The sequence below is a fragment of the Hippopotamus amphibius genome, chromosome 1 (genome assembly GCF_030028045.1).
Source record: "Hippopotamus amphibius kiboko isolate mHipAmp2 chromosome 1, mHipAmp2.hap2, whole genome shotgun sequence".
Classification (NCBI taxonomy): Eukaryota; Metazoa; Chordata; class Mammalia; order Artiodactyla; family Hippopotamidae; genus Hippopotamus; species Hippopotamus amphibius.
The window spans coordinates 95,841,727-95,867,445 of NC_080186.1; the positions used below are offsets into that span (position 1 = coordinate 95,841,727).

At 37.3% G+C, this 25,719-nt stretch overlaps 1 protein-coding gene and 1 pseudogene across 1 annotated transcript in view; one reads left to right on the forward strand and one right to left on the reverse strand.

Annotated features, from left to right (window-relative positions):
- GNAI3 (G protein subunit alpha i3) overlaps nucleotides 1-18,616 on the forward strand; it is a 40,332-nt gene extending 21,716 nt beyond the window's left edge. The window contains exons 4-9 of the mRNA XM_057726711.1: nucleotides 3,412-3,569; nucleotides 6,185-6,313; nucleotides 9,434-9,563; nucleotides 10,123-10,276; nucleotides 17,130-17,342; nucleotides 17,433-18,616. Coding sequence (XP_057582694.1) covers nucleotides 3,412-3,569; nucleotides 6,185-6,313; nucleotides 9,434-9,563; nucleotides 10,123-10,276; nucleotides 17,130-17,320 — 762 coding nt within the window. The 3' untranslated portion in view covers nucleotides 17,321-17,342; nucleotides 17,433-18,616. The remainder of the gene's footprint in view (nucleotides 1-3,411; nucleotides 3,570-6,184; nucleotides 6,314-9,433; nucleotides 9,564-10,122; nucleotides 10,277-17,129; nucleotides 17,343-17,432) is intronic.
- On the reverse strand, nucleotides 14,991-15,585 carry LOC130848360 (suppressor of cytokine signaling 2-like; annotated as a pseudogene).
- Nucleotides 18,617-25,719: the final 7,103 nt, after the last annotated feature.

Below are 25,719 nucleotides of genomic sequence, written 5' to 3' on the forward strand. Positions count from 1 at the left end.
AATTCCAAGAGAAGGCTGGGAATGTATAGAATACTTTCCTAGAACTAAGGGAGTCATCAGCTGTGTTCAGTGTCATACTTAGGTGCTATGGGCAATGAAAGGAAGTGACTTGGGGAGACTGCCTGGAAAGGCAAAGCCTGTATGTCTGTGAAGTAGCTTAAGAGCTCTTCTAAGCAACTCTCAACTTCTTAAATGCAAATTAATATTCAGTAATTAAGTGGGGAAATTGTTGGAGGGAAAAATAATAAAAGGATGGTTATAATTGGATAGTATTATGTTAGGAAATCTAGCGGTGCCATAAAGGAAAGGGAGCTAAAGTAAGGGTTGTAAAATGATTGGAGAGAAGAGGAGCAAAAGAAGTGAAGAGGAATATGTGGGGCATGACTTCTACATTTTTGTAAAAAGGTTCCATATCACAAACATTAGAGACTATTTTTCTGAGCCTCTGAACAGGAAAAATGTGATAGCTAAGGTAAGAATAAACAAAGTATTTTAGTCTTATTCCTTTCTATCCCTTCTCTCATCTGCCTTTGTTCCCCATACCCTCTTTCTACCAGCTCTTTTTTGTGTTCTTATTTTCTTCCTCTCTTTTTTCATTCCATCCTATCACCCAACTCTTTCTCTGTTGTACTTGCTGTATCCAATAGCTGGTTAGTAATGCTGTATTTATTCTCTTCCCTCTCTTTGTTGGCTTTTTCTCCTTCTCAGTTATTTACTTATTCTCTTAGTTTCCTCCTTTTTTATTTCTTACCCTCTGTCTGACCTCCTTTCTACCTCTTGGCCATCCCTCCTCTTTTCCTTTCTTTCCAGTATCAAATTAGTTGTTATTAATCTTGGAGTCCTATCATTCCTGTGTCACCAGATGCAGTTGACATATTCTGTCTTAGTCTGTTCAGGCTGCTGTAATAAAATACCACAGATTCAGTAGCTTATAAACAACAGAAATTTATTCCTCACACTTCTGAAGGCTGCAAGCCTGAGATCTGGGTGCCAGCATGGGTTGGTTAGGGCCCTCTTCCAGGTTGCAGACTTCTTGCTGTGTCCTCACTTGGCAGGAGGGGAAGGGATCACTCTGTGGTCTCTTTTATAAGGGCACTAATCCCACTCATGAGGGCACCACGCCAATGATCTAAGCATCTCCCAGAGGCTCTATCTCCTAAAACATCACTTGGACCTTAGGATTTCAACGTAGGAGTTTGAGAGGGACACAAACATTCACACCATAGTATCCCTCCTCCTTTCATTTCTTTCCTTTATCAAATCAATATCATTAATCTCTGGGTCCTAACACTGCTGTGTTACCAGATACAGTTGACCTTATTAATTCCTCTCAGGCCTCCTGAGTCATTTAGCCCTCCAGCATCTATTCATCCTAATCTACAACCTCATATAATTTTTTGAAGTTTCTCTTTTTTTCTTTCATACGTAAGGATTTATGTTTATAGCTCCTCTCTTATCTTTCTCTGGTTTTTTATAGTTGGCTGGAGAGTCAGTGGAAAAGCATAGAGCTGAGTGTGGGATAGGTTGCTTTCTCATATCTGCTTAAGGGTGGAGGTATGCAGTTCACTGTAAAGAGGGCCCTCTTTATAGACCTATAAAAGAGGGTTTATTCTGGGTAAGCAGGAGTAGGTCTGTGGAAGGGATTAAGTGGTAAGGGAAAAATACTGCATCCTAAAACTTTACGAAGTCAGGATAGCAAAAATATGTAGCAATAGCTCTCTCTCTATTTTAAAGTTTCTAAAATTAGAATCATGGTATTTAAAAAAAAAGTAATACTCATTGAGGTTTTGAATACTTGCATGAGTATAGGTCAAATTTCAGAACCAAGGGACTATAAAGTCTTTAAATGTTAAATAAAGCACCATACTGTATAAATAGAAGGACATGCCCACTGTTGAGTATGTTACCAATTTGTAATTTTCAGCTTTTCTCATTTGTTCCTTTATTTAAAATTTTTATCTCTGAAAAGAGAAGAGGGGAATATAGATATTAGATGAAGTTTCTTTGAGAGGATTGGGTCTAACGTATTGCTAGGAAGAATACTGGAAAGCATCTCAAAGGAAGAATATTACTCAGCAAAATCCATTAATGCTGAGGACCCGGAGTTTGGCAGAATTAATTGGAGTGCACTGTGCTTAGTTTTGGTTTGTTGTGCTTGGGTTGATGCACAAGTTTTGGGCATATACAAGTCTTAGGAGTTTTTGTTTGTGATTTCACCTATGGTCTGAAATGCTTTTTGCTTGCTAGTTTATTGTCTGATGACTACTCGTAATACAGTTGATTGCTCCCCGTCCCCCTTTACTTCTGCTTTACCCAGTATATGTTTTTTTTAGTAGTTGCATTTTTATAGTTATTTGGAAATCTGAGGCAGGTAAATATTAGATTTGAGGTGGGAAAATCATCCCATGAAACCAATGTTTATTTTTAAAGTACCTGACAAGCAGGGCTGGGTAGAATAAAGCAAAGCAATCACAATTCTCATAGCCCTTTCTGTCCTGTATACCTCTCACATATCTTAGTTTTAAAAACTACAAGCACTTATAAAGCTATGTCTGTGACTCACAGTTTTGATCAAATCTCCCTGTTACTTTCTTTTTTTCCTTCTGCTTGTCTTCTTCTCTTATTTAGTTATTTATTTATTTTTTTCTGGCCACACTGCACGGCATGAGGGATCTTAGTTCCCCGACCAGGGATTGAACCCGTGTACCCTGCATTGGGAGCGCAGAGTCTTTACCATGGGACCGCCAGGGAAGTCCCTTCCTCTCTCTTATTTAGAGGATTATTATACCTTTGGGGAACCTAGAGACTGTTTGAATTCTTCCCTTAGGGATTTGTTTCCTCCACTAGACTTCCAGACTTCTTAAATGCTTCAGTCTCTTCTTCCTGTTCCTCTGTCTGAAATTAAAAGGGGAAAAAGAGAACACTGATTCCTTAAACTTGATTAATGTTTTACTCCCTTTGATGTGTTTAGACTTTACCTCTTATGTGCTAGTATTTTCATTTCTATTTTTATTGTAGGCTTCCTTTAACAGAATAAGAATGGGTTACATGTGCCTGTCTCACAGACCAGTTTTTTTCTGTCAAAAAAAAATCATGAGTAACCAGGATGGAGGTTTGTAGGACAGTCAGAAGAGATCTTTTCAGGGGATGGTGGTGTGTGAAGTGGGAGTGGGAGTGAAATCATTCTTCAGCTCAGTTCTGCACTTCTAACTATAGTGATGTGAGAAGGGGGACAGACTTCATTGTAAATTCTGTCAGACTGCACTCTGTCAGAGACCCAGGAAAGGGTCTCTTTAATATCTCTTTTAAGTAATATAACATATAATGTATATCTGTGTGTGTGTTAAAAAGACTCTTAGTCTGTAAGAAATGGAGAATCATCTCTCTCTCTCCTTTAACTGCTTTCTTTAGGATGATGCCCGGCAATTATTTGTTTTAGCTGGCAGTGCTGAGGAAGGAGTCATGACCCCAGAATTAGCAGGAGTGATTAAACGGTTATGGAGAGATGGTGGTGTGCAAGCTTGCTTCAGCAGATCCAGGGAATATCAGCTCAATGATTCTGCTTCATAGTAAGTAGTTTTTCTCTGTGAAACTAAAACAGAAAGTAACTTGGTAAGCCTAGAGAAAGTTCAGTGCCCATTCTTAAGGAAATATTCAAGGAACAGACACTCTGAGAATTCTGTGGGATCCCCTCATAAAGATTGTTTCAGTTTAGGGTTATGGAGCCTTTGGCCATTGTGTATGACTTGGAGAAAAATATTTCCTCTTGGAATGTAAATGGGAGACTTGGCATCATGAAAGTAACTCTGGTCATTTACAGTAAACAAATGAAAGAGGAGAGATCTATTGCAGCTGAATCCTGGATCTCTTCCAACTCAGCAAATTCCCTTTGCATAAGGGCTTTGCATTGATTGCCAGCTAGCAAGGGAAATCAAAATTGTGATATCCCTTTTATGCACACAGTTGGTGGGCTGCTCTGTGGAGTTCTCTGATCCTAGTCACCACTTATAAAGTAGACTTTGTATAAAAAGAGAGTGTTGAGTCTTGGGATGAAGTTGAAGCATCCTTATTAAGGAAATTAGAGTGTTACATAGTTTTAGAGAATTTATAATTAATACTTCTGTTAAGCTATTTATTATATGTTGTCCTATATTGCTTCTTTTTTTTTTTAAAGCTCTTTATTGGAATATAATTGCTTTACACTTTTGTACCAGCTTTTGAGGTACACCAAAGTGAATCTGTTGTTTCTTTTACAGTGCATTTGTTTATAAGATCTATATTCAGAATGTGTTTTTTTTTCTTAATGTGCTTTTGGGGGGGCTTATTGAATTCTTGTTACCTATATCCATCTCTGTACTGAATGAAGACATTTGTAAGCATTAAGGTATTTTCTCCAGTATTATATTTTCCTACTTTTCCTATCATTCCAGCTTAAATTGTTATAAGAAGAAATTAAATGATATTTGAAAAACTTAGCTTGTTTTTTAAATGAAAACTTGACTTTAGAAACATTTCAGGATTCTTGCCCATTTCTTAATAATATTTTTTAGTTGCAGATATTGGTAGTTTAAATAATTCTCCTAGTAGTCATCAATACTAGATTATAATTTTTTTTAACATACATTCAGTAAGCTCTGCATCCTCTAACTACACCTGAAGACACGTGATTTATAGGTTTTTTTTTCATAATTGTTGATCTAAGCTTGACTGATTCCTTAACATTAATGATGGTACTTAGTTTTATAGAAGATCATTAATGATTCACTTATTATGGCATCACCTATTAAAAAAAATCTTTGGGAACACTGAAATTGTGAAGAATTTAATTTAGCTTTGAAGCAGTCTAAATTATTTCACTGGACAAATGAAGTTTTTTTGGAGGTATTGTTTTTGGCTTAGATTAAAAAAAATAAACCTATAACTTTTCTGTTTCATGAATGAAAACAGGAAATACTCATTCTTATTGAGCTTAGTAGTTCTTTTTAATTTTAGTAATTCAAACAGCATTTTCTAATGTCCTAACAAATGTTTAGACATACAAATGACCCATTAACTTTAAATGTCTGAGGGCTTTTGTTTTGGTTAGGTTTTGGTACTGTGCAATGCAGAGTTGATTTGGTTAGGTTTGGTACTGTGCAATACTGCAATTCTGCCGAAGTCAAGCTCCGGCGGGTCCAGGAGTACCCAAGGGATGAGGGGCGTCGGCGAAAGGAAGAGACGGGGAGGCCTGTGTCGGCTATGCAGGATCTCTCTTTATTGTCAGAGCTTTGTGTGTTTATAGAGTAAACATATCTCAGAAAAAATCTTTTATGGCAGAGCATATCTTCCCTCAGCATCTACCAGTTTCTTTCTTTCGTCAGTTTTGGCTTGCAAACCTTGTGACTCAGAGGTAAACATATGTAAATAACTTCTTAACCTTATATCTAAGCAAACTATAGCCCTTAGCACCATACCTATGCCTAATGTCTACGTCTATACTTATGCCTGGTGCAATCATGAGCATTACAAAAAGAGCCACCCCTCCCTTCTCTCCAGCATTTAGTAGCCTGAGGTGCCCGCCTTTTCCACCAAGGAGTGGTGGGAGGGGACTTGGTGGGGCAGACACGGAGGAAGAATGTGTCAAACCCTGGTTCTTTCCTGGGGACTTAGAAACAGGGAGGGGAAGTGGCTGGTAAGCGTAGTATTACAAAGAAACAAAGAACAGAATGTAAAATGGGTGGAGATGGTCTGGGGTCTGTCCTTGCAGAGCGGTGGCCTTGCAATCCTCCTGCTCCGAAATGCCCTTCCAAGGAGTTCTTGCCTTGCGGTCCTCCTTGGAGCCTGGTGACCTTGTCACAGCATTGGCTTGTCCAGACGGCTCCCGACACAATTCAGTATTAAATTTCAGGAATCTTTCTTTATTAAGAATAGCATTTCCATGTATGTTTGTTTTTAACTGGCTTTCACCATTTAGTTTTGGTAGAATTAAAACCATTTTTATATAGTGTATATGGAACCTACTTTAATTATCCTATGCTAGGTTCACATTTTTTTCTCGTTTCTGTGATACTGAAGATCTGATTTGTTCTGCTACTTTAGTGACAAGTTCAGAATCTGCTTTTGGCAACGAACTGGTTTAGTCTGTTGACTTGTGCACATGGTTGGCTGCACTAGGTGAAAATAAATGTGTATTTTACTTACTTAGTTACCTAAATGATTTGGATAGAATATCCCAAACCAACTACATTCCAACTCAGCAAGATGTTCTGCGGACAAGAGTGAAGACCACAGGCATTGTGGAAACACATTTCACTTTCAAAGACCTATACTTCAAGTAAGTCATTAGCCTTTTTCTAGATATGCCAAGCACAAGTATCTTTCCTTTAGTTAGTGTCTCTTAATTAAGGTAAAATTTCTCTAGGCAATATTCTTTGATTTAGAAACTTATAATTGTATTCATCAGCCATTATTTGACTGTTTTAACTGAATGGGGGCCCAAAAGTTTCTTCTTTCTCCAAATAGCATCAAATATTTTTTCTATCTGGAGGAATTTAAACGAAAATTAAATTGTAACTTATGTATCAATAAAAGTAATCATATAGTTACCAATTTATTTTATTTTTAATTTTATTCTTTTCAGCTGCTTTTTTATTGGAATCGCCAAAACAGGTATTGAATGTTTGTTGTTTAGAAGGGTAACAACAGTACTAAAAGGATAGAAAGCTAGTATTTTGGTTTAGTTTCTGTGGCTTTGTTCTGGCGTTTTGATATTAAAATAGAAATGCTTATCTCACCAGTGTCAGTCCTTTCTTATTGGATCACACTTCTCTTTAAGTTTCCTAGAATGAAGCTAATACTGTCATGGCCTTTGATTTGTGCACGGTATTATGCACAACATAGTCCCTAAGACAGTGCAGAATGGGATAGTGATCTAGGGGTGGAGAGGTATTTTGTGGAGGTATGATGACATTAAACAGTTGTTTTAGAGAGAGAAAATTCTAGTATTCTGATGCAGGGGATTTTCTCATCAGCATTAGTAATTCTAGAACGGGCTTCAGCTTGTCTCTGTGTTAATGATCTTTTGTAAATAATAGAACTTTTTGGTTCCTGTTTCTGCTTTTGTGACCTTTGAGATTAGGAGTAAACTTTCCCCCTTCAATATATGATGTCCTTTTTAGGTACTTCATTATGCTTGTATATAGAATGTGATAGTTACATGCAAATATAATTAACTTCTAACTCGGATTCTCTGTTTTATTTTCTGTAAAGAAAATTTCTTCATAGGATTTGCAAAGTCCACACAGGGTTTAGGTATTACTAGATACCAGTTGAGGTCTTGAAATCTTAATACACCAAAACAGATTTGAAAACCGTTGGAGAAAAATAGCAGTTCAGCTGAATATTTTTAGAATAGAGGAGCTGTTTATCATAGTACTGATGAATTTGTTTAACAAGAATAGCAGTCTCCATTGATTATCACCCATGAAACCATAAGAAAGACGTGTTTCTTTGTGTGCTATAAGATTAGTAACCCATTTATAATTATATGTCATGACCTTTATTTATTTAGTGTGGGAAAACTTTCTTGTTGATGTCATAGATTGGTCTTTAGTTAGGTAAATCCAGTTGGTCTTCTTATGTCAGGATCAATAGCCACATCTAATTAAGGTACTGCACCCACTTTATTGTTGGCTTGTAGATATCTTGTTATGAAGTACTATCACTTCTTCCTTTTCCTCTTCTCTCTAGGCAAAACCACTATCCATTTATTCAAACATTTATTGAGCATCTACTATATGCAAGGCATTGTGTAATTGCTTACTTGCCTCTCAGTTTTGAGGTAATGTTTATAAAATGTTGATCTGTTAGTGAATGATACTATAAATGTTAATATGTGTGAAAAGCCCACTTTGGGAACTTCAGAATGTTCTACCAGTTTTTTGGACTTTATAGAAAGAAATGCTGGAGCAGACTGAAATTATTGATGTACCAGTGTGTATCTGACCTTGAAAGGTCCATGGTGAAATATGTGATGTTAGCTTTCCTAAAACCTCTAATATGACCTTGTATTAGAACCAACTTGTGATTGCCTCATTCCAGGTGTCAGGACTAAAGGTTGAGAAGAATTGGGTAAGATCAGCCAAAAGAAAAAGTTGGGTCATGAAGAGATGACTATTCTCTTTCAAACATATATTGAGTAATTATTCAACTATCTCTTATTTCTCCCAGTCTCTAGGGGGAAAATTCTCTGGAAATAGACCCTTAGTCACTGTAGATCTGACACACTGAACCAGCTTGGCAGAGTTTAACGTTAAAACATTTTATCATTGTCATCAAACATGTATCTTAAGAGTAGCTAACCATTTGTATGCATACCTCCTCAGACCCTAGTACCAGTTAAAAGACAAAGCAGTGCAGGTCCTCCTTTTACTATAGAAGGACACTGCTGACAGAAGTTCAGCAGTTGATTCAGGATATCAAGTAAGCCCCCCAGAAGGGAGTAGCAGACTAAAAACTAATCTGAAGTGGAACATAAACTGTGTGAGCAGTTGAGACTTTGTTATTATTAATTAGGTTAAATAATACTTGGAGTTGAGAATTATTAGTTTTGTGTTTAGATATTGGGTCCTTAAGAGTCCTCCCATAAAATATAATTTACTTTTTTCCATAATTAATCTCTAAAATGTTTTCCTTAAAGTAAAAAAAAAAATGTATCTCAATTATACCTCAATTAAAAAAAGAAAAACAAAAAGTAAGGAAAACAAAGTTTTGAAACACTGTAGTTAAGGAAACAGAATGCAGTGTGGGGATTAAAATTTTTTCATTGTTCTTTTGTTTTTAAGTAAAGAGATAAACCATTTTGAGAGGTAGAATAGTGTTGTGGGTACCAGCTTGGGTGCTGGAGTTAGAGTTCCAGTCCCCATTTGTTAGTCGTATTCCCTTGGACAAATTATTTAACATATCTGTGCCTCAGTTTCTTCATCTGTAAAATGCAGGTGATAGTACTGACAGGAGTGTCATGAGGGTTAAATGAGTTAATATACTTTAAGATGTTTACGGTAGTGTCTGGCAAATGTTAGTTATTATAGTTACTATCTTAAGTTGTATTGTTCAGCTCTTCATTTTTCCTGTCTTTTTTTCCCTCCTTTAATCCATTTCAGTGCTTAGTCTGCTGATTTTTGGCACGTCTGACAGCTTTGATAGTGAGGAGGCTCAACTTTTTATCTAAAATGAGAATTTTGATTGTTCCTAAATTTTATTTTCACATATTGTTCTCTCTTACGTTTAACCACAGATAATTATTTTTACCACATTTTATCTGCTCCTTGTTTGTCTTTTCTATTGTAAATGGGGTTTTGCATATGCAACAGTGGGAAGTTCCCTAACCATTTCAGTTTAGGGGGGTGTGTGTGCGTGACCTTGCTGAAATTGTGCTTTCTTTCCCCATACTCAGGATGTTTGATGTAGGTGGCCAAAGATCAGAACGAAAAAAGTGGATTCACTGTTTTGAGGGAGTGACAGCAATTATCTTCTGTGTGGCCCTCAGTGATTATGACCTTGTTCTGGCTGAAGATGAGGAGATGGTATGTTGGAGCTTCTGGAAAATAAAAGACCTGTCTAATGCAGGCAGGAAATGGGAAATAACTCTCAGGAAGATTTTGTGCATCCATTTACTCATTGAACCAGAACTTAACATCCTTAATTTTTCTCCTCATCAGTGAGATTGGATTTTAAGAATATTCATCCATGCCCTATTAACCTTAGGAGATGTGACAGCACATTGAGTGTGTGGGCAGGATTAAGTCCTCTTGTTAGGCAATCCTTATTCCCAGCCCTCAACCTCCAAAAATTATAAAAATGAGGACTGACTCAGCTTTTGTGTTGTCAGTGTCTTACTTGTTTCCATGATTGCCCGTCAGTGCTTTTAAAACTTCTTGGTCTGGGATTTCCCTGGTGGTCCAGTGGTTAGAACTTCACGTTTCCACTGCAGGGGGCATGGGTTTGATCCCCAGTCGGGGAACTAAGATCCTGCATGCCCAGTGGCACTGCCAAAAAAAAAAACGCCTTTTTTCTGTTTTTCATTAACAGTTAATCTACTTTTGCTTTTTGCTTCTGACCTGTCACCCTTTGTTTCTTTTTCAGAACCGAATGCATGAAAGCATGAAACTGTTTGATAGCATTTGTAACAACAAATGGTTTACAGACACTTCCATCATTCTGTTCCTTAACAAGAAAGATCTTTTTGAGGAAAAAATAAAGAGGAGTCCATTAACTATCTGTTATCCAGAATACACAGGTAAGGGATCATGAAAGATTTTGTTGGAGATACACCTCTTGGATCAAAACTTTAGTGACCTTCCTACAACTGTCTTTGGTTTGAACATTGTGTGTGTCTCCTTATGGAGAGTGTTCACTGGTAGTGGTATCAACACGAAGCATGTGATTAAGACCCCTTAAGCCTAAAGTGTTATTCCAGACATAATCAAGTTTACATGTTTATTTTATATTTCTGTCCTCATTTTTTTTAGACAAAGTTAAAAATCAAAATTTGGTATAAATATATTTACAAAGTACAAGGATAAGGTGCAGTTATTACACTCAAGAAACTGACATTAGTTGTAGAAATAGAGGGAGATACACATGTAAAGAATTTTATTTTAGAATAAAATGTTCTATTAATAGAAGAGCAGAAGTGCTTACCTCAATGGGATCAGTGTAATCTTTTTCTAGAGGAAATGACACTTGGAGTGAGATAGTAAGAGAATGAACTAGAAATCATCAGGCAGATGGGGGAATAAAAACATTGTAGGAAGAGGAAATAGCATATATGAAAATATGGAGTTAAAAATGACATGATTTGTTCTGAAACCTAGGAGGAATTTGGTATTGCTGGAGCTTAAAGTGGTGAGAAGGAGTGGTTGGAGAATTGGGCAAGGATGCTCGTGGAGTGCGTTGTATCCCATGCTGAGACAGGGGGGTGCTTACATGATGTAGTAGAAACTGATTTAGAAAGATTATGCAATAGATAGCGATAGATAGCTATAAAAATAGATAGTAGGGGAGTTGAATTAGTAAGGACTCTCTTAGGGTACAAGTAGAAACTTTTGGTGAAGGTACAGGGATATATCGTAGAAGTCAAGGACAAGAATGCAGACAATTCTCAAGAATGCAATTAGAATTAGGAAGTATTTGTCAAGAACCCTGGAAGCACTTCTTTTCCCATTCTTTCCTCTCTGTGTCTTCTCTATTCTTCTTTCTCTGCTTACCATCTTTCTCTGTTGCTCAGTTTATGTGATAAAAGATGGCCCTGGCACAGTTTCTATATCTCCTCCATTTAAAAGACCAGGCTGGACTGGGATTGGTTGGCCAAAGGTTCAGATTCCTAAGAGAGAGAGATTCTGGCTAAGGTTAAGTCAGCCAAAAACCCTTAGCTCAATCAGTCGAGGTTAGGGACACAAAGGTCATGTGCCACTATGACCTTTACATCAGAATTGAGTATTTCGAGGAAAGGGTACCTCTTGTTAACTGAGCAGACACTGTAAATGCTTTATATAATAAGCATTTATTATATAAATGCTTATAAATGTGAAAGGGTGTAGCTAGGGTAAGGAAGTGGGAAGAGTCAAAGGTATTCCCAGAGTTCTGTCCTAATTGGGTGCCAGTACTGTGATCCGAATTCATATTTAAGAATGTGTTGATTTTGAGGTATCTGTGGAACATCCTAATAGAAATATCTAACAGATAGTTATATATGTGGCATTGGAGCTTGGGGAGAGGTTACAGATTAGTAACAGATACTGATTTGGGATCAGGTGTAAATACAACATGGAAATGGATGAGGTGACCTAGGGTGATGATATAGAATGAGGAGAGAAAAGAATAGAATGAGAGTGAATAGCAGCCTTTATTGGCAGGAGAGAAAGAAATGTTTGTATAGGATACAAAGAGAAGCTACAAAGAGAAGAGTCTGGAAAGCCAAAGTATCCAAAACTAAGAAGAGTTTACATAGTGAGGCGTGGTCAACAATGTCATATGCAGATAAGTAAATACATTTTGAAAAAATGGCCTCTGGAGTTAGCAGTCTGGAGATCATTGACTGTTATGGAGAGCATATCAGTGGAATGATGAGAGTAGAGCCAGGACCAGTGAGTTACTGAGTGGGAAATGAAGAAATGAAGACAAGTGTAGCTTCCTCTTGAGCAGCTTAGATTACAGGAGAGGGAGAGATCTTTAAATGTTTATAGGCTTAACAGATGGCCAACAAACACATGAAACATCACTAATCATCAGAGAAATGCAAGTCAAAGCCACAATGAGGTATCACCTCACACCTATCAGAATGGCCATCATCACAAAATCTGGAAACAACAAATGTTGGAGACGGTGTGGAGAAAAGGGAACTCTCCTGCACTGTTGGTGGGAATGTAAGTTGGTACAGCCACTATGGAAAACAATTTGGAGGTTCCTTAAAAAACTACAAATAGAACTACCATATGATCCAGTAATCCCACTACTGGGCATATACCCAAAGAAAACCATAATCCCAAAAGAAACATGTACCATAATATTTATTGCAGCTCTATTTACAATAGCCGGGACATGGAAGCAACCAAAATGCCCATCAACAAATGAATGGATAAAGAAGATGTGGTATATGTATACAATGGAATATTACTCAGCTATAAAAAGGGATGAGATGGAGCTATATGTAATGAGGTGGATAGACCTATAGTCTGTCATACAGAGTGAAGTAAGTCAGAAAGAGAAAGACAAATATTGTATGCTAACTCACATATACGGAATCTAAAAATGGTACTGATGAACTCAGTGACAAGAACAAGGACAGAGATGCAGAGAATGGACTGGAGAACTCGAGGTTTGGGAGGGGGCAGGGGGTGAAGGGGAAGCTGAGACGAAGCGAGAAAGTAACACAGACATATGTATACTACCAACTGTAAAATAGATAGCCAGTGGGAAGTTGTTGTATAACAAAGGGAGTTCAACTTGAGGATGGAAGATGCCTTAGAGGACTGGGATGGGGAGGGTGGGGACTCGAGGGAGGGAGGGAATACAGGGATATGTGTATAAAAACAGATGATTGAACTTGGTGTACCCCCCAAAAAAATAATAAATAAATAAATTAAGTAATTAAAAAAATGTTTATAGGCTTAGAGGTAAGATCATAAAGCAAAAGAGAAGTTATAAAAAGTGGATGTAATTGACGGAGCAAGATTTGTAAGCAGGTGGGAAAAGAAGGAATCAAGAGTCTAGGATGAATGGATAAACAAATTGGTATATCCACACAATGGAATATTATTTAGCTATAAAAAGGAATAAAGTACTGATAATGCTACAACTTTGATGAACGCCATAAACTTTATACTAAATGAAAGAAGCCAAACAGAAAACGTTACATTTGTGTGATCCCCTTTATATGATATATCCCAAATAGGCAAATCCATAGACGCAGAAAGCAGATTGGTTGGTGGTTGTCAGGAAATTGGCACAAGGGGAATGAGGAATGATTACTTAATAGGAATGGGATGTTTTTCTGGGGTGGTGGTGGAAAAGTTTGAAACTAAAGAGAGGTGGTGATTGTATGACATGTGACTATACTAATGCCACTGTATTGTAAACTTATTGCATGTTATGTGAATTTCACTTCAATTTTAAAAAAAAGAGCAGTTGAATTTTGAACCAGAAGGAAGACATCTCTAAGACCAAGGGTGCAAATAAGTGCAGCTGTAGATAGCTTTTTAAGTAAGGTGGTGGGCTGAAAAGTTGAGACATAGTTTAAAGCCCTGTGGCCTCTGTTTTCTCAGGGAGTTAGGAAATGTGGTCATCTGTTCAGAGTGAGAAGGGAGGTGAGAGTTGGGTAAGTTTATAGAAAGTAGTCAAGATTTAGAATGGGAGAACAATCTTTTTTGTTTTTTTTTTTTTTGAAAGTCAGGTTTTTTTTTTTTATTTAATACAGTCTAATCAAATAGTAACAGCAGTAAATAAATGCTTTGAAAAACAGGCAGGTATCCCCCTGTATCTGGAAGAAAATTAAGTCAAAGTATTCTACATGGTAGAAGGGAGGCAATTGCTAATGTCCATGGTTAGACCACTTCAAAATTTCTTTCTTTTTTTTTTTTTAAACAATAAACTGCATATATTTAGAGTGTACAATTTGGTATTCTAAAGCCGTTTCCAAAAAAAATCACTGGCAACAGGTTGTGGGACACAGCTACTTCAAAGGGTAAAATGTCTCTATCTATGTGGTTTTATTAACAGAGATTGAGTTGCATCTGTATAGCATGGCATTCTTGTCTGTAGCCTTAAAGGAAAAGAAGTCTTTTGCATTTGCACCAGTTTGAAATATTTCTGAAATAAGGCTCCCTTGAAATGGATTACTACAGTACTCATTCACATGAGAGAGTTCATACCTGTAGTAAAAAGACAAATACAGGATTTCATGGTCACTTTTTTTGGTTGATTTGGTTAATTGCATAAAATGAAGGATGAATACTCACAAGCGTATCTGTTTAACAAATCTCCTAAGTACATCAGGATGCATAATATCAAATGTCCTAAAACAAACTCTGATCACCAGGCATACAAAAATGAAGTTAAGCCTGTGTCAGTTTGGCTCCTTCTACTTCTTCGGCACTCCTAAGTGGAGCTCTTTCTCTACTACTAGTGCTGGGACCTTCCACCTAACAGAAAGGAACCTCAGAAAAGCAAAAAGTTCTGATAAAATGTTCCATCAGCCTTTACTGGGGACGTTTTAACTTAAAAAGATCAACTGATCTTGGTCAGCCTTAGGAAGGGAAGCATCACTCAGGTGAAAATATTTGGGGGAACTTTAAATACCTAGCTACCTCGCCACTCGTTTAAATTAGATTGACTTCATCTGTTCTTAGAATTCAGCGTAGTTACCCAGAGCCGCTACTCAAGTTTTGGTTCTCTTTTACATAGCTGCATTCGGAGATACTCTATAGGAGGCATGTTTAGAAAAAGAGAAAGGCTTATACCTGGAATTTATATTCTTCCAAGTAATCTTTTCGTCTTGTTGGTAAAGGCAGTCCCCAGGTGGTACCGGTACATTTGTTAATGGTGAGTCTGCAGAGATGCTGCAGAGCTGGTGCTGATGTGTAGAGCAGTTTGGTCAGATAAAGGTGAACAGTGCTGTTCCTGGGGGCTTCTGGGCCCATCCACTTATCCTTGCGCATCTGAACATAGTAGTCGATCAGAGGAACCACCCTGTCAAATTGTTTAAGCTTGGACTTGACACATATGATAGAGTCCAATCTAAATTTCCCATCTTGATATTCCGTGCGAAGATTAGTTGGTTCAGCTGATGTTTTCACATATTGTTAGTCGGTAGTCTGAATGCGAACTGTCTCTAATCAAGAAAGTTCCTTCTGGTGCCTGTTTTAATTTCTCTTTGGCTTCCTTAACAGTCATACTTCCCCAGTACCAACCTGTGTGACTAAGTTCACGCAGGGCCCTTGCCAGATGCTCCGCCTCTGGGGATGGCTCTTCCGCAGACCCCAAGGTCCCCCACTGGCTCTGCATCCCTTCCGCGCCATTCCCAGAGGACTCGAGGCACCACAGGGTCATGGGAGAAGGGTCACCTTGGTAAAGACAGGTGGCCGCCCAAGCTGGGGTGAGAGAGGGGCATGCATCCTTCTTAGAAGTCAGTGGGAACCCTAAAACGATTCCCTGAAGGGTCCCTGAAATGGTAGGGGAGGGGATGGGGAGCTGCTGGTTCTTCCTCCCTGGGTCCTGGTGCACGGATGGCAAAAGCTGCTGCAGGCGCGGTCACACACAGTTTGCCTGCAAAGAGAAAGTGGAGGGTTGGGTCAGTTTGAACTGGACCCCTGCGGCCGGGATGTGGGTGGAGGGACAGAGATGTGGAAAATCCCGGGGACTCCTCCACAACCTGCACCATTTAACCCAGAGCATCCAGTTACTGCCCTGGCCCGCTCTAGAGAAAGAAGGATCAGAAAAATCTTACTTAAGACAAGTGAAGGATTGACATTAATGTTTCAGCTGGGAATCTTCACACATAACAAAGAGTCCTCAGTATCATATCCATTTTTGGGTGGGAGGCGGAGTGAACTTAAAAGTCTGTCTTCCACTGACTTCATTCTTCTCAAGGATTCTCACAGTCTTCATTTCCCAAGTATCAGTATCTGTTCCTACCAGACAAAAATCATGTTTCAGTCATCTGTCTCCTTTAATTTACAGAGGTTCTGCACATCTCAGTAAATCTATTTCAGGCACCTACCAAGCTGTCTTCCTGCCGTTAAATATTGTTTAAATAGTAGTTTCTTTCTTAAGCTTTTCTTTGTTATTTAGTCTTCTTTATATACTTTCATGTTGGTTTTTTTGTCATGCTTAATGTCACTAAAAATAGCGCCAAGTTCACAGGAATGACTGTGTGTTGTCTTTGTTGATTTTCCCTGGCTCTGCAGCCAGTTTCTAAGGCTGTTCTGAAAACTCAAAAGTAGACGGAGATTGTGTAGGAAGCAGGTGATTGAGTGTTAATTACAAATGTTGTTGAAATAGGGTTTACTTTCTGGTCCCCCTCTTTGAAGAAATAACAGATTTATTGAGATATAATTCATATACCATAAAATTCACCATTTAAAAGTATACAATTCAGGCCCCTTTCCCTTTTGCATCTACTGGTTTACCTTTAGTTATTTAAACTATTTCTGTAAGGCGCTGAGGCTAAGCTCCGTTAAAACTGGAATGATTTTAAAAAGAAGCATGACTTACCTTTTTGGATTGTTTATTTCAACATCACTCTAAGGAGCACAAGCTCTCTGACCTTTTAAACGATTGTGTTCTTCTAGAAATGCATCCTCCTACTTCCCTAATTTCCTTTTATACTCTCTAGACTTTTTAGCTAAAAATTCTAAATGAAAGAGAAAGAGAAACTTAAAAATTTTGCTTTCCTGAATCTTTGTGATAATTTTGTTTTACTTATAATGAGATTCTTCACTCAAGAAAAACATAGTGATTATAGAAAAATAGAAATCTATTTATTTAAATTGGGTTATATTCCCTCTCTGCATAAGTAAGTGGTGATGGCGTGACTTACTTGAGTCCAGACAGGTGTTATAATTTGAACTGAGAATGTTGGGTGTTTGCCTCAGGTTCCAATACATATGAAGAAGCAGCTGCTTACATTCAGTGCCAGTTTGAAGATCTGAACAGAAGAAAAGATACGAAGGAGATCTACACCCACTTCACCTGTGCCACAGACACCAAGAATGTGCAGTTTGTTTTTGATGCTGTTACAGATGTCATCATTAAAAACAACTTAAAGGAGTGTGGACTTTATTGAAGAGTGTGGATGTTAATAAAAGGTAAAACCTTGAACAATTTGGTTGTAGTGCTGTAGTGATATCTCTTGACTTTGTAAACTTTTTCTAATTACAAATGTTCTTCTTTTCTAGTTATTACAGTGTGGAGTGTTGAGACCAGACTTCTTTTGCTGTCTCATTGGGCAGCTACAAGCATGAACGGGACCAGGGAATGGCAGCGGCATGCAGAATCTTAGCACTCTTTAGCACAATCTTCTGTATTAGGGAACTCTTAATTGACACGAGATGCTAAAGTCAGACATTGGAATTGAAACAGCTGTAAAGTATGATTTGATCATCAAGACATCACTTGGATTTCACAATCTCGAATGTTTAGGGCAGATATGAAGTTAAGGTGCTGCATTCCAGAACTTCAATATGTAGCTTCCTCTTTTTTTTTTTCTTTTTGACAAACCATCAGTAGTTCATTTTATAAGTTTTTTTTTTCATCAAAGGAAGAAAACTTCACTAAATTTTCTTTGTGAAAGAATCTTTATTAAAACACAAACAATATTAACTATGCACATGATGTGACCAGATCATCTTGAAAATATTCCTCTTAGTAGGAACTCTTTGTTTTTAACTCTTGGTATGGTCAGAATATAGTATTTCCATAGTTACTTAATTCTTTACAGTTATTGGGGCTCTAATTATAACTTTTTTGGATGAAATTTATGTTACTATCCTGTTCAAAATACCATTATGGTTTCTGAATGGTAATTACATTGATGAGTTCTATAATAAGATTCTAGTTCTCTTTTTTTAAGCTTGTGGTTGAAGGTTAACCTGGTTTATGCTGATTACCAAATTACTAGATAAATTACTAGATAATGTCAGCTTCTTGGATAGAGACGCACCCAAGGCGGCTGCGAAATGCAACTTGCTAAATTCCAAACAGAACCAGTGACTTTGCTGCTACATGTCTGCTAAATTGACCACTTTGATTCTTGCTTGTTTTGCCTCAGTCATAGGGAGTTCTGTAAAAGGTGCCCCTTGTTTTCCATCTTCCATTGGCCTTTTCTGTTGGAAAACATCTAAAGTGTATTAATAACAGTGCATGCTTTTACTTTGTAAATGTGGTGCCAAATCCCTGTTCGCCATTGTTTTTATTGTAGCATTGTTAATTGTAGTAATCCTTAGTACCTTTTTTTGCTGAAATTACTGATTTGGGGACTTTTTTCCACTTTGTCGTGTGTACAGATTCTAATCTGTTATAGTTGGCAGCAGTATTAAAATGGTGAGTAAAGAGTCCAGGTTTGTTCCTGTTTGTAACTAGTCCTTTCTGGAAATATTTTCTTCTGTTGTTTTTTGCCCCTGCTGAGTGTGCTTAGGCCTTTGTTTGAGAATGGGTGTAGGTAGAAGGGTTCCCTGAAGGTCTTAGTCTTTTGGTATAATAGTATTGTTGAATCTTGGCCTGACTGAAGGTGCTATGTCATATCTGTGTAAGTGATATGCAGTCAAAACCCATTTTCCAGATTTACATTTTGGTTGTGTGGAGAGCTCTATTCACCTCAGCCTGTAGGTCCTTTTGTACAACATACAGCAAATGTCATTAAATATCGAATGGTCCATTAGGGGAAGGCAAATGAAGAGACTGCATTTTGAGCATTCCAGATAAGTAGTTTGAGCAGTGCCTTTTGGGGTCCAGTCTTTTTGGATTGGATTCTATTTCATCTTTTGATGTGACCTTTCACTAGCTTATATAAAAAAAAAATGGCGGTCATCAAAGCTGGTTCAGAAAGCAAGCCACAGCACTTCAGTGCCTTTATTGGTAGGTTTTTTTTTTCTTTCTTTCTTGGGAAAAGTATAACTATGCAGATGGTATAACTGTATTATCTAACAATTTTTTTTAGGATTGGCAAAACTAGATCTAAAAGAAAAAAAAATTATCAGCTTCAATTGGTGATTGACTTTGGCCCACAGTGTAAATAGGGATAGTTCTTGTTCATTTTGAATATATCTTTTCCTTATTGTGTTCTGTGATACAGGATCATCTGGAAATGAGAACCAGTGGAATGTTGGTTTAACTGTAGTCTTTCTATAGTCTGGGCTAATGGTATTGTTGATAACCCAAAATAAGAGAGAACCCAAAAAAGTTAATTAATACTTTGAAATGCATTTTGTATTTTCATTCAATGCATCTATCTATGTTAATTTTTTAGCCCTTTTTTTAATGAAAAATAGTAGTTCTCTACTTTTTTGCCTCTAGACCATTTACATTTGTCCTATGTTTACATGAGGATCACTCCCCACCCCCCCCATCCTAAATAATGTATCAAAATGCACATTCCTTGAGGACACAGGGACACAGTTTCAAGTCACTGGTTTTCAAATATGCTTTAAGTCAGAATCACCTGGATCCATCTCAGAGATTGACTCTTGGCTGGTGGGCTGGTATCCTATAATTTTAAAAAGGTGATTCTGATCATCAGCCTTATAAATCACTATTGTATTTTGAATTAAAAGATCCTTTCTTACAGCAGAGCCAGAATGTGGGGATGAAATAGCATATCTACTAGCCTGGAGAAAAAGGATTGATATTTGTAATCAAAGAAATGAAAAATTGCCTGTGTCTTTTTGGTGGAGAATATTGGAGATTTGTGATGGATCATGTTTCAGAATTTAAATGGCCAGGCTTTGGGCCATTTAAGAAATCAGCACATCTAAGAAAATTAAATTTTAACAAATGAAGAACAGTAAATAGATGCTGGCAGGGAGGACTGTAACAGTAGCTTTATTTTATTGGCAGTCACATCTCCACCTGATTAAAACCCTGGGCTGTAGACTTGCCATCCATTAGGCTCTATGTAAAGAGGAAGAAGTATTCTGCTCCTTAATGGCCATTCTTCCCTAATCTTATAATTTGAGCCCTGCAACAGATTTCACCTCCTGGCCTGAAAATTCCAAGAACTTTTACAGTTATTCATAAGTGGATCTTGAAATGTCATTTTCATCTTGGACAGTTTGAATTCTAAACCTCTAGTTCAGTGTATCATATTTACAGGTTGTTATTTTTCACAAGGTGCTGCATTCTAAGAATAGACAGACCAAATTTTTAAAAACTGTTTTCGTGCCTTGTTTATTTTTTGTTCTCTTATGTATTCTATTCGTGTTTTATTATGTGCACATTTTGGAGTATTTAAAAATAACTGCTGGTTCTTCTGATTTATTTGCCCACCTTACATTCTGGCCACTGTTCTCTGATTTGTAGCTGTGACTTTCTTTGGACATTGCTTGCCCGACCTGACTATAGTTACTTTTTATATTTATCCATTTGCTTAGAATAGTTCTGGAGTTTCCTGTTGCAGAGCTCCTTGCTGTATTGGCAGTTACATATAAAGGAAAGTTAGTCTCTCTTCCAATTAAAAAACCTGCTTTTGATTTGATTTTTCCCCCTTCTAGATGCTCAAAAAACAACAGCCCTCTACTCACTGATACAAACCTAAACTAATAATTACCTTTGCTCTTATTACCTATGAAATCTTTCATATATGATACTGATTTTAAGAACAAGATTATCTCAGTCTCCCAATATTGCCAGATAATTTTTGTGTTCCAGTTTTAGGCTTCAAAGTACAAATCGGAGATCTGACCTGGACCAGCCACAGCTCTCCATATAACTTTATGGCTAGCCAAGCACAAGAGAAAACCAGGCTGCTTAGAGGCCTGGAACTGAAAGTTACTCTTGTTATCAACTATCAGAAACTAAAAGATTGAAGTGAGACATACTGGAGAACTAACTTCCAGGATGGTCAAGATCCTTGTTCCTTTACCTTTGTTTAGATTTTAAATCCCCACTCCCACCCCCCGGTTTTCTCATAACCTTTTATGAGTTACTTCTGCTGAGGAGAGCATATTTCAGAACAAATCAGGGCAGGACAGGTTTTTTCTGATACTGTGTCAGGCCTGCACCTGGCTTTACTCAAGTCTTCTCAGATAAAAGATAATGTGGAATATTATGCAGCACTAGATACCTGAGGTGCAAGATTAACATACAGATTCTCTGGCTAAACTGTACTCAGTTAAAATGTCTGAGCCAGGTCCTGGGCATATGTATGTTTTAAATAAATTCCTCAGGTGGTTCTGATGCAGCTAACCTGGACCAACATTTGGGGACAACTGAATAGACCTTATATTAAAGATCAACACAAATAGTAGACAGCCTCAAAATTGCTAGTGAATGAGTTATTTTTTACTTACCACTGAGCACAGAGCACCTTCTGTACATGACTTAAAGTGCCTTTCACCCAAAAAATTAGTATGAGGACTGTTTGGTCAAAGAACGTCTCAACATTTAAAGAGTATTTAGTTTTTATACAAAATTAAGACAAAACAAGAAACTTGGGGTTTCCAAACATTTATTTTGTTTATTTCACTCCATTTATTTATTTAGTGAAAATTGAAAGATACACCAAAGTAAAGATAAAATCCTATGACAAAGGTAACTATGTAATAACATGAAAATTCATTTACAGATGGTAGATAAAGAGCAAAGCTAGCTACAGAATGAGAGTCTTTTTGAGAGGGTTTGGGAAGGGGTAGGTAAGGGGAATGATTGAGGAGTCAAACATAATGTAAAATCTTTGATTGCCCAGTGATGTATGTTTTCCCTTCCTGAAATCTAGTGGGAATCAACATAGTAGTAGAAATAATCAAATATTAATAAATTACTTCTGGGATATACCCTCTCAATGTGTTAGCAATCACTAAGCTATAAGGTCTTTGACAGCTGGAATATTAAATGCTGTACAACCTGGTTTATTTATCCTATCTTCTTATCCGCCGCCCTGGCCCCCCGGCCCTATTCCTTTGGGTTATCCAAACATTTTTACCGAGAGCCTTGTTTATATGTAAGAGAGAATCCCAGTAGACATCACAAATCATAAGAAATTACCTGTTTTTTTCTAACTGTTCATCCTTGCTTATGTAAGATGAAGGTCCTAAGACCTCTCAGAATCTTATGAGGTTGGAGAGTTGCTTAATATGCTGGGTTCTGGTCTTTTCCCTGCTTCCAGCTAGCCTATGAAATCTTTCAGTCTTATATCCCTCATCTAAAGACAGTCTAAATTATTCCTTCCAGCTATGATATTCTATGGTTCCGATCAAATAGAAATAACATATTTAATAGTGTTTTGTAAATATTCTTTATGATACTCAAGATTGTACTCCTGCAAAAAAAAAAGTAACCTCCTAAGACAATACCAACAAATGTATTTGTTGTAGCTGGTTGTCTTTTCTCAGCATCACTTTTCCCATATTCATTTTGAAAACCTGAAATGAACTACAAATTACTACAAAGTCAACTACAAATTATATTTTGTGAAACAGGGTGAAAAGGTCTTTGTTTTGCATTTGAATCCAGTTCTTTATTTTCTATTCAAACTGGTGCTGACTTTTCCATGACCAAAGGGCAGAAAAGTTCCTGTAAGCTCACAGACATGTCTTCACGCTTTTACCTAGCAGGATCACCAGAGGCTCTGGCACATTTGCAGTCCCTGGCCCAACACTGAAGCCCTGCTGGAATCTGTGCTCCGGGGGCTGTGCCGGGTAGAGAGGGCAGTGGGAGGTAAGAGCTCTTCACCCTTCACCACCTTCTCCACCCAGCATGGCCGGCACACTTTGGTCTACGGCACATCTCCAAGTTATAGAGTGGTTTTTGAATGCTGTTATTTTTCATCTTGGGGATGGGGCCACCCAGATTTGGACTATTTGGGGTACATGTAAGTGAACTTTTTATCAGAGTAGGAATTGTTACAAGTAAATGTGTCTTTTATATTGTTTTTAGACTGAATTTTTGTGCTTCTTTTATCCATCCTTTAATTGACAGAAACATAAAAGCACATTTCTGATTATATTTTTTCCATTTTTTTAAAGTGGTAAAATATACATAACATAAAATTTGCCATTTTAATTATTTTTAAGTATATAGTTCAGTAGTATTAAGTACATTCACATTATTATACAACATCACCACCATCCATCTCCAGAACTTTTTTCATCTCCCCAAACTGAAACTACCCATTACATAACTCCCCATTTCCATCCTACTTTGTTTTTGTAAATTTGACTACTTTAGATACCTCATATAAGTGAAATCATACTGTATTTGTCCTTTTGTGTCAGTCATATTTTTGTAAGAAAAAAAAAGAAAAGCAACTGTCATCAGATTTATATGAAATGGAACAATTTACATTTGGCTTACTTTCATCAGTGTCTAATCACGCAATGCAAGGGAAGTGTGTTACGGTCCCTGCCCTCTAAGGATAAGAACAGGAAATTATACCTTCAACAAACAAAGCTATTTATACTTTTATTATTTTATGCTAATTTCACCTTCCATTTTTGAGACCAATTTGTATTTAGTTTGGAAATGATTTTGTTAAATATCTATGATTTAGAGGTGGCATAATTTAAAAATAACCAAGAACTTGTTTGGGAATAGAAGGAGAATGAGAAAATTGACTTTGACATTATATTGTATGGTGGGCTGTTGGTGTCATGGTACATGTAGAAAGACCACTGGCTTTGGATTCAGAAGACCTGTTTTGAAGTTCTAGTTCTGCTACTTCCTAGCAGTGTGAGCTTGATGAAGACCCTCCACATCCCTTGGCCTCAATTTCTTATCTATAAATTGCTAGTGATGGGCCTGGAATATTTTAAGTTTCTTCTAGCTTTATCATTCTGACTTAAGATTGAGGTACATGAAAATAGGATTTAGTATTAGTTTCTGACCTGCCTTGTTGCAAAAAGGAATTTCTGAAGACAAAATTTAACAGTATAGTGTAAATTTAAAATGAAGCAAAAGAAGACAGATATAGACACCAGAGTGAGTATATGACATAATTTTGGTTTTAAACTTTCTAGCAGCTGTTTTGTGCGAAGAGAACTTTTCATGCACACAATCAGAATGTCCATGAGATAAAAATAAGCCAGTTGGGTAGGAGAAACACCAATGCAGTTATCTCTAACAGTGTAAGGTTTGGAAATCATCTCTGGGCCTGACAAATGATTAAGCTGTGGTAAGGATTTAATGCCTTTTTTGGAAGCCTATCCAGAACATTTGAAGTGAAGTCCTCTTAGCTTTTCTCAAAGAAGAGCCCAGTGTTGGCTAAGAGCTTTAGGAAATTATTTTGACTTTGTTCTAAGGAACAGGTGAATGGATGACCAAGGCCTCCACTTTTTATTCTGTGTAGACTCACCAGAAGAGTTAGCTTGAAAATGTTATAAGAGGAATAACCAGATCCTAACTTGAGTAAAGCAGCTGTAGAAGTGTTGCTTTTAAGTACTGCTGCTTCCCTGTCCAGTCTCTAAGATAAACTTTTTGCAAGGTGCATATAGGGTGGCTTATGTGAATTTGCTTATAAACCAGTTAAAAGTTGGAATGTCTGCCAGAGCAAAAGGAAACTAAAATACAACCATGTTTTATTCTGCTGGAGATTGTTCTACCAGAAGACCTGTCCCACTGGCTCTGTTTTCATGCTAGTAGTGTAGGGCAGGTTCTGTATGAACATCAATAACCAAGGAGCCTGGGTTGGTCTTTTATAATTTGGCCCGTAACCAATTCCTGCCTGTAGTCAAAGATCAAGGAAAAGTTAATAAAAGAAGCAAACAATCTGGCATGATTTGGGAGTAGGTTGGGCCACCGTACTTGAAGGTGGAATAAATGGGAAAAATTATATTTAGGCACTGAATAAATAAGATCATAGCCGTAGCAAAGATTCTTAACCTGGGGCTTCAGAACTCCAAAGATAAAACTGGGTTCAGTATGTTGGTTTCATTTGTAATTCTCTGAATTTTATTTTATGCATTTTAAAATTCTCTGAGAAGAGGTCCATAGGTTTCATCAGATTGTCAGAGGGATCTATGACACCAAAAAAAAAAAAAAAAAAAAAAAAGACTCAGAATCCCTGTATGTTGAGTTAAAGGTAAGAGGTTAGTTATCATTGGAGCATGCCCTTTGGAATAGTCCCTGAACAGTGCTTGGATGCAAGAAGTCTTGCCCAGATTTTTCTCTTCAGTTTAAGTTTTTTAATCAGCAGTGGGCAGAGTGACTTTCCTTATTTCTCTGGTAATTTTCCCAAGTTGGTTTCCTTTCAAGGAATCAAAAAGACTATTAAATGAATCCATTTTTAACAGCTGCAAATGTATTCTTCAGTGTATTTCAATCTCATATGGCTCTCTAGTATCAATATTGCTAGTAGTAGCCTAAGTGTGAATGTGTGTTTCTGGCAAAGAGCAGATTTTCATTTTAATTGACACTTTCTTTTATATACTAAATCTTGGATGCCAAGTGGTTTCCTCAATAGTAGTTGTAAATGCTAAATCTGTACTTCACCACTTCCTGTCAAGATAAATACAAGCTTTGTTTCTCCTCAAAGGA